At 37.4% G+C, this 9,338-nt stretch overlaps 1 protein-coding gene across 1 annotated transcript in view; it reads right to left on the bottom strand.

The window, feature by feature from the left end:
* Nucleotides 1-217: 217 nt before the first annotated feature.
* Nucleotides 218-9,338, bottom strand: part of LOC113213910 (uncharacterized) — a 77,860-nt gene continuing 68,739 nt past the window's right edge. Inside the window, exons 12-28 of the mRNA XM_052265773.1 lie at nucleotides 9,091-9,217; nucleotides 8,692-9,011; nucleotides 8,464-8,614; nucleotides 8,215-8,373; nucleotides 7,805-8,092; nucleotides 7,607-7,720; nucleotides 7,361-7,528; nucleotides 7,024-7,245; nucleotides 6,785-6,951; nucleotides 6,507-6,667; nucleotides 6,296-6,423; nucleotides 6,074-6,205; nucleotides 5,782-5,992; nucleotides 4,382-4,480; nucleotides 4,117-4,279; nucleotides 3,908-4,034; nucleotides 218-3,827 (exon numbers count right to left, since the gene is read on the bottom strand). Coding sequence (XP_052121733.1) covers nucleotides 3,660-3,827; nucleotides 3,908-4,034; nucleotides 4,117-4,279; nucleotides 4,382-4,480; nucleotides 5,782-5,992; nucleotides 6,074-6,205; nucleotides 6,296-6,423; nucleotides 6,507-6,667; nucleotides 6,785-6,951; nucleotides 7,024-7,245; nucleotides 7,361-7,528; nucleotides 7,607-7,720; nucleotides 7,805-8,092; nucleotides 8,215-8,373; nucleotides 8,464-8,614; nucleotides 8,692-9,011; nucleotides 9,091-9,217 — 2,905 coding nt within the window. The 3' untranslated portion in view covers nucleotides 218-3,659. The remainder of the gene's footprint in view (nucleotides 3,828-3,907; nucleotides 4,035-4,116; nucleotides 4,280-4,381; nucleotides 4,481-5,781; nucleotides 5,993-6,073; nucleotides 6,206-6,295; nucleotides 6,424-6,506; nucleotides 6,668-6,784; nucleotides 6,952-7,023; nucleotides 7,246-7,360; nucleotides 7,529-7,606; nucleotides 7,721-7,804; nucleotides 8,093-8,214; nucleotides 8,374-8,463; nucleotides 8,615-8,691; nucleotides 9,012-9,090; nucleotides 9,218-9,338) is intronic.

The following is a 9,338-nucleotide window of genomic DNA, read 5'->3' as shown; positions in this document are numbered from 1 at the left end:
GTCAGGTCTTTGGCTTCTGGGGCGTCGGATATCATACATTCATATATTGCCCGAAAAAACGATACTCTATGGTCGGCTCGGATTAAGCTGACTCTGGCCGCCGGATTTGTGGCCACATACAGGGACGTGTCCCAAAGATCTGATTTCCCCTATAATACTACCAGCCGCACGGAGTCAACCTCAAACCGGGGCGTGGATGTTAAATTAACAAACTGTGTTATAGAAACATTTTTTTATTCAACTAGCAAACAAACATGTCAACACGATTGCTTAACAATGATAAGGTCATTAAGCAGTACAGTGCGAGGCAGATAATAGAGCCAGCAGTTGTGCTCTGCTCGGCCTGAGTGCTGGAGTTACCAATCTCGCTGAAAAATACCTGCTGATTTCATTTCTATGGGTTAATTCTATACAATTTCAGAATCCATAGAGTAGTTTATTTCTTTTTCTGATAACTAGTTGCATTTTTATAAAAGACAGTGTTATTTATAAAACATTCATTTTGATTTTGGGGACTGAGGAAGTCGCTCAGAGGTAACAATTGAAATTATTTTGCTCCTTATTAATTAGCTTTGGCCGTATTTTTAACGCTCTAATTTAAAACAGAAAATTAAATTCGTGTACTAGTTTATAGTAAGAAAATGCTGCTTAATACAAAATTAAAAATCACTCTGCTATTTTAGCTGAGAAAATTTCTTTGCTTAAAAAAAACACAAAGCAAGTGAATAGGCTTACAACATGTTTCAATTAAGCTCTTATAGTTTCTGAACCCTTGACAATTTTACACAAATATCAAATGAACAAGAAAGCTTTACAGATTATTAACAAACAGTTCAAGTAAAAATACTTCACACATATCTTACATGAAAGACTCAAATCTTATATTGGCTGAAATAGCTTAAAGCAGATATGAATTTTTGATATTGTAACATTTTGTGGTACTGCATTGTGAAGAGCACAACAATAATGAGTCAAAAGGAGTTTTTGGATACATATATACAATTTTGAATATACACACAGACTTCTATGTACAAACAAGGATTTAAATATACACTCCATTTATTCATATAAAACAGAACATGAAACACAAACACAACAGTAAAAACAAAACTTAGTTTACAGGTACCCCTCACATAATCCTTCAAAAATGATCCTCTTTTTATTTTAATAATGAGAGAAGGCATTGCATAACAAAAGGCACTTGAAATATAGTTTGGCTCAAACTCCTCTACTGTTTACAAACCCCATGAAGATATGAAGAGTGAAACTGAAGTAGATTTGACACGGTCTCCTTAAAGTTTATACACATCATTCAAGGGTAGAGAAAATTTATTGGATTCCATCGCTAAAATAAATTTGAACAATGCCCATAACACGCCGAAGCACTTTTTTCGACACCTTAATGGTTACCCTTTTGAAATGCTTCATTATTGCTGGAGACGTCAAGAAAATAAACATCAAAACTATACACAATGTTCAACAAATTTTTATCACAATTAATCAACAATTCTGCTTCGTCGTCAACAAAACTGACTGATGACAATCATTTTTAACTCAAATGGGTCACAATTTCAGTATGAGCTTCTATAATAATAACCACAATCAAAAAGCAGATCTTTTAAAATGCTTTGAGGGCAACTAAATTTTCCCCTCAGCAAGCAATATGTCCAGGACCTAACAGTTAAATCTGGGAATCTTTAAAACATGTAGCCAAAACTGGTTGCAAGATCAGTTAGTTGATATAATGATACACAACAAGGTTGTGTTTCAAATCAGGAGTCAACTCCCCTGTGTTTGCTGAGCTTCCTCGTTTAAAAATGAAAAAGTGAAGCCCTTTCCCTATTGCTCCGTTCAGTACTCATTTACATTATAGAAATGAACAGCCCAAACACATACTAAATTTAAAATGATCATCATTTACAACTTTGTAATTTTCAAAGATGCCTGAAGCTGTAATGATGGTTTATGTACATTTATACAATTGATGACATATTTACAGTGTGCATGACAAAAAATCACAAATATCTAGGTAGAAATACCAAAAGTGGAAGGTAAGAAAAGACAGAATTTAGAAAAAAAGAAATCAATAAAGATTAGAACATCAAAGATAAAAGGGGCTCGTATTTGAACATTTTATTGTCAGAAGAGGGTAACCTCTGCAAGTGACATGTCTTACAAACAGTATATTGGAGCCTCGAATAAAATACAGTCCTCAAACACCACTTCAGATGAAACTATAACTAAACACACATTTGCATCAACCCATTCAAACATGAACAATTGAGATAAAAATAAAGTCCAAGCAATTTAAGTTCTGGGGGGAAAAACCTCCTGCAGCAGAAAATTCTTAAGTTTTACCTGAAATGTCAGGGACTTGTATGATAATTTATTATTAGCAGATTTGGGTGGCTGCTCTCTGACAGAATTTCAGGCAAACTCTACAAGTTCCTGCAAAATTTGGACTGCAAGGTAAACAGTGACTAGCAGGTATTTTGTCCCTCCGACAACATAATCAATCAATAGAAAGAGATCTCAGAAACAGACAGCGATCGCTCCCAGCAGTAACAAAAGTATCACCTCATTTAGAACAATGATATGCAAAAAATCATGCAATGTATGGGAGAATCTTTCGCGGAACAGCATTTCTAACATCTTTCTGACTAATAGAGATATTTTGTGCCTCCAATTCCCGTGAAGTCCTACTGTTCCCTGCGATATCACAACCCTAAACTGTTTTTCATTACATAAGAAATAAATAAATTAAGAGGATGATATGAAAAGAGCTTAAAAAATTATAAGTAAGAGAACAATTTCCTAATGCATTGATGTAAACTACCAAAACAAGTAGAAATAATTAAACAAGATACAATTCAAAACATGAATGATAACAGTATGTTCCTTCAAGCAGTCTTTTGCACACAGTATGAACAGAAATAATGAATCCCGTTAAATTTTAATCTCCTGATACTGGAAGAGAATGGTTTTCTTCTTTTCATACTTTTCTTTTCTGTATAGATATATATACAGCCATTTTATTATTTGTATATATAAATATACATTTTAAGTTATATCACTGCAATTAATCACATAACACAGTTCAAATTAAAAGAAACCTCCTGATGCAGTATAGGAAGTGAAACAAAATTAGAGGGTCAGGTAGGAAGTACAAAATGGAGCAACTCCATTGAACTCAGCAAAGACTATAAGTCTGGAAGCAATCTTAAAGTGTAAATCAGACAGCCAAGATATTGGAATGCAACTAGGTATGAACTGAAGTACAAAGGATCTAAAAGTCAAACGATTGTGGATGAATTTCAATCTTCTGGTTTCTTGAAATCTGGACTAGCTTGCTTCCATGCTGAGTACACATTTGGATCAAAACTTTTCTAAGGTCGATGATGAAGGGAAAACTGTTCAGGGATGCTTTTCATGGAAGACTATTGTGACGAACTTATTAAATCACTCTTTCAATACATAACAATTTTGTTGGTCACAATGGATAAAAATGTCCAAAAACAAATATTTTTCCTGGATGCAAGGAAGAAGAATAAAGTCAGCTGTGAAGCAGAACCACTGATGTAGTGTCTTCTTCAACAACAAAATTGGAATCTATGTCACAAAGTTCAAATTGGAAGACGAGAAGGAGTAACACAGATATACTAAGCATTTGGTGGAATGGGTTCTTCTTGTCTGATGTCTGACTTTAATTTGACAAACTCCTTAGCCACCTCGTCATTGTTTCTCTGGGAGAGAATACGCAATATTGTCCATCCAGTTTCATCCATATTACAGCGTTTCCCTAGAGAAAGCCACCGCGCACACGAGGCCTACAAAGAGAAAATAATTCTTGCTTATGCCCGCTGTGCATGCGATGTAAAAATTAATTTCATGAAAGCCTCCAACTTACTTGATCAGCAATATCTTTCAACTGCATAACAGCAACACCAATAAGACGATCATCTCTTGCAAAGCAGTAATCTTTCACACAAATATGAAGTTCAAAGTAATCCAATTGCTCCTCGTTACCAATTGTGCTGCAAATGAAATGGTTTATGAGGTAAATTTAGGATTAAAATTTTTCTCCTCACGAGAATGAAAAACTTTGAAGATACTTACAAGTGGAATGTCTCATTGAACTTAGGAGACCAATTATTCGATTTTGACTTTGTGGCCTGTTTACGTTTCTTATCTGCTAAATGAGGGCCTATTAAATTCACTTCTACAAAAGGCCTAAACATACCAGATGCAGTTGGCCACTTTAGATCATTAGCTGCTACAACTGGAGTTTTAAAAAAAATGAGAAAGAAAACAACACCACTTAGTTACATATACAAAACCTTTGGGCTGCTGACACATAAGATAAAATTCCTACAACTCCTACCTTTTGTTGTGACTTTGTGTTCTCCTGTGCCAGGATGAGTAAATAGATCAACTTGGATGGACACTTCTCCAACACTGCCATCATCTAAACTCATATTATCTAAACAGAATTGAAGAGGATAGAATTTGTTAGACACATTTTTCAAAAATGCAAATAAGACACTGCAACAGTAAAAACATTAGTTTTCTAGTGCAAAGCCCACCCACATTTTTTATCTGTACTTTAAGAAATAGCCAAAAAAGCTTTTAACACAATGTATGATGCTGTACAATCCTAAGATATTAGCAACAATAATGTTCACCTAGAACTACCAATGAATGCTTTTCTTCTTGTTTTCATTGCAGGTCTTACATACTAGACCTAAATAGCAGTTTTTTCTACAATGAGCGAGTTATTCCAAATTATTTTCCATGTTCACAGATGTAATGATGAGGGATGATGGGATAAATATACCTATTGTGCTTAGCAGAATTGGATGACCCCATATGTGAGGTGAACGAAGTTTGATACTTTTGGAGTGGTTACAGAAGCATGAAGCTCTCATGTATATTGCGGCAGTGTTAATTTACTTCAGCATGCGTTTTACAAACCCACTAAATGAAAGTTATTTTTTTAGTTTGTTTACAGAATTACTTCTTATTGATGAAAGCAGTTACATTTCAGCATCTACTGAGTCTACCTAAAGCCCAAAGGCTAAGGTGGACTGACAGAATATTTACATCATCTAAATGGTATTGGTTAACTGTCTGCTTCATCTATTATATAATTGTCACTCTGTGTCATTGCTGTATACTGAATGGGAGGATTTTACCTGCTTGAGGTTCTGTAGGCTTTCTAGGCCTTTCATCGAGAATGTCTTCATCATCCTCTGCCTCGCGATCACTCGAGACAGAAACTTGTCGTAATGCTCTCTTTTTGTTTTCAGGTTGTGGGACTTTGAGGATGGAATGAAAGATAAGGGCAAAGAATGTGAGAAAAAAGACAGAAACAAGACAAACAGAAATGAAGAGAATATGTAAAGACAGAAGGGAGCATGCAAGAGTTATGAGAGGCATGATACAGGTGAGTAAGAGAACAAAACCAGGAATAAAGAAACAGAAACGAATAATGAAAAACAACAACATAAGATGCAGACCCAAACAAAACAGAAGTGGGAGAAAAGCTTAAAAACAACACTCTGCTTAAAAACTCCCTCATTTCTTTCTAACCCGAGACTTTGAAGACAATGAAGAAACAAATGAAGTGGACCAATTATCCTAATTAGTACCACTGCCAATAACATTTTTAAATTTGCCTTTTTTCCTTAAAAGTTATTGAACACACATTTTCAAGAAAGTCCATTTTATGATGCTCTGTTAGTGATAAATAGATATTACACAAAAATATCCAACAGTTCATACCTTCATTTTGTTGAGTGGTGACAAATGTTTTAATAAGCGTATCTGTTGTTTGAGTGTAAAGCGAGAGAGCATAACGTAAACTTTGAAGTTCTGGGCTCTTTTCCAAAAATGCTTTTTTCAGTCCGTTACCACCAGCATGGAAATATTGCTTTATTGTGTCGAGGGCGACTTCCAGTACAGCACACTGCTTGGGTGATAGATTTTTCTCCACCTGAATTTTGTTATAGATTTTAGAAAGTTTCCAAAGCAACAGTACACTTAATAACAAGGATGAAACTAGAAATTGACCTACCATGACACCACTTAATGCATTCTTCACATCTTGTTTGCTCGCCATGTGATTTTTGAACAGCCTTGACATATCTTCTATTTTGGCATTAGCAGCTAAATTCTTAGCATTGTCCGTCAAATTTTTCAAAATCATCTAAATATTGACAGAAATGTATGATAACATGAGAACAAACTAGATTTTATCATCAATAAATCAACAACAAAAATAAAAAGGAAAACTTACACTCTTATCTGTCATGGGTGGCAATACTACAGATTTCTCCAAAATGCGAACAACTATCTTCCACAATTCCTTGAGTAGCCTCTTCAAGACTGTCTTTTCACATGATTCAGCATAAAGTGATAAGGAACCTAGAATTTAGAGTTTCAAAATTTGTAGTAAAGTAGTTTTGATAACAATTGGACAGATTTAATGGGAGGAGGTAGTTACTTACCGTCAAGAAGATCCATGAGCGGCCTTAACACTTCATCTGCTTCTGCACTTACAGTTGCTCTGGCCGGTGCCTGGTTCATACCAGTAATTTGTCCTCCTCCTTTTATTGATAACAAGATATCTCCCACCTCTTTTACACTCTTTTCAATTCTTGTCTCCAGGCTACAAAAAAAAAATTAAGCTTTTATGAGCACTTACAAAACATTTTTTAACAATGTTATGACTATGAGTAAAAAGTAGAATAAGATCATGTAAGCCATAAAATTGTCAGGTTCGTACCTAACAGCAAACAAAACTGCTAACTCATCTAGACAGTTATTGAGATTTGCTTGCAACTCTTTCAATATGTTTGCAGCATCTTCCTCTAAACTTTCTCCTCCCATAGATTCAAACATTTTTTCTAATTGGACTCTCAACTGTTGAATGTTGTTCATCATAACACATGCCTGTAAACAGAATACCATTAGAAGTGTGGTTGACAAAAACCTTATCAAAAATCCTCTCTTCAAAATACTTACAACTCTTTCATCTTTTACATTAACTTCAAACTCTTTCTTAACAATGTCAGTATATGCTACTAATACTTTGACTATTGTCTTAGCAAAGCGTTTCATATATCGTTTTGTAATTTCTGGGTCTGGACACTCAAGCTTTGACACAACATCAAAGCACTGAGTGAGCTGTGTAAATACATCCACAACCGAGCAGGAAAAGAGTGAATGCTCACTACTTCTTTGGAACTGAAAGATAGATTAGAACATTAATTAAAAACCCTCTTCTTTTTTTATCCCTTTCAAAAGACAGAATATTGTACAAAATTTGATAATTCACAATTATGATGAGAATAGTACGTACCCCATCTTTCTTGTCTCTGTTGTAAGCTCCATGTAAATATTCAAGCGATACATCATCATTTTCATTCAGCCATTGCATAACAAATGGCTCAAACCAAGCTGGATACTCTGGAACACAATTCTTGTAGGGTGGAACATCTTTTACATAGTTTGTATGCATCCATTTCACCTGTAACAGATAAAGTTGTCATTATTACTGAAAGCGATCTGCTGGAAGTAATGAAAGAGGAACAGTAAGTGGCTTTACCTTGAAGTGAAGATTCATATAAGCAGATGATTTGCAGAGCCTATGTTGCTCATGTTCTTCTAATGCATATTTCATATCTATTGCAAACTGAGACCACATGGTAGATGCTGATAACTGCAAGAATTTTTTGGGGTGTTACATTAAACACATTTGAAGACAATAAATAATAGAAAGATCAAAAACTGGCTTCAAGCTTACAGCTCCAATATTTAACTCCTGAGGGAATTGGTTTAGAACAGGTCCATATGAGTTCTTGTCCTCTTCAATCACAGATACAATCAAGGCAATGATTTTATGCCAGAAGTCAAGAGAATCAAGCCGAGGACCTGGCTCATCATGTTTTGGCTCGTTAGGATCTGTCTGGTACTCTCGACTGTACAGTTCATAACAGTTTTCAAATAAAAATTGATACGTAGAGCGCAAACATGCTTTTACACAATCCTTTACTACTGTTGATGCTCGAGGAGGGGACGAAAGTTCTTGCACCTGTCAAAAATGAAAATGATGGATGAAGAATTTGTAGACTAAATCTAACTTAAAAATTTAAGTAGCAAGTGTCCAAAAAAACTTGATATATGTTTCAGGAAGATCATCATCAGTTAACTTACTTTCATACGGAAAAATGTAATGCTTGTTAAAAGGTCAACAGTTGATTTCAGATCCATCAACTTTTCTTGGCTTGAGGCTGGGAAATTGTTTCGGTACATAGACAAATCAATTCGTAGAGAGTTGTGCAGTTGGTCAAGTAGCTTAACAAACTTTTCTTTCTGTTGGTGGATACGATAAGACACGCATTATGGAAACAAAATTATACAACACACAACCTCAAGGCGATGCAGAAAAAAAAAACCACTCACTCCAAAATTGGATGCAGCGAATCGGTCAGAGGCCGAAACGGCAGATGAGGCCGTGGTGTGCGCATAGTAGGCGTTGATGTTGGCGAGCAGAGTGCTCATGACCGCGGGCACGCCAGGGCAGAGGTACTTGGTGGACAGGCAGTGGAAGTGGCTGAGGGCAGAAAAGACGGGGTGAGCCCTGAGCAAAAGCGCTCGCCCGGGTCGGGCTGCAGAGAATTCCATACTCACGTCATGGCCTGGTAGATGCTCTCGATGCCGTAGCGCATGGCGAACTCGTCCACGATGTCCTGCGCCGACGGCTCGAAGTACGTCTTCCACGCCTCGTCGCCCTTGACCTGCGGCAGCACCACGGCGCCGCCGTTCTCCTCGCACAGCGAGTGGAAGAGGTTCTCGTGCAGGCACGTGTACTGGATGTGGTAAGGCGCCACCTTCTCCTCGCCCTTGATCTCCACGCTGATGTGCAGCCGGATGGCGCCCGACACGGCTGACTTGTCCGTACGCTTCTCCAGGTTGTACCAGACGTCCATCTCGCCCGAGAGCGTCCGCACCTGGGCGCGTAGAAGAAGAACGTGAGCAGGCGGCCAACACTTTCAGAAAGCACGAGACGCAAAAAAAGAAGAAGCTCACCTCAATGATGGTCTGGCCGAGGAAGTCATCTGACTCGCGGGTGAGCTTCTGTCGCAGCTTGCTCTTCAAGTCGTTGTCCTCATCCCACACCCGCACTTTGATCCGATCTGAGGAGTTGTGGCACTCGCTGCAACAGAGAAAACGAGAGGGAGTCAAGCCCAGAGCGCCTGTGATCGGAGGGGTAGGCAGACCCGCCAAGCACCCCGCCGCGCAGGGCGGCCTACCTCGCCCCTGGGATGGGAACCGCC

This window comes from Frankliniella occidentalis, unplaced genomic scaffold (assembly GCF_000697945.3).
Source record: "Frankliniella occidentalis isolate FOCC.00 unplaced genomic scaffold, Focc_3.1 Scaffold30, whole genome shotgun sequence".
Lineage (NCBI taxonomy): Eukaryota > Metazoa > Arthropoda > Insecta > Thysanoptera > Thripidae > Frankliniella > Frankliniella occidentalis.
This window is presented reverse-complemented; position numbering and strand designations above follow the sequence as displayed.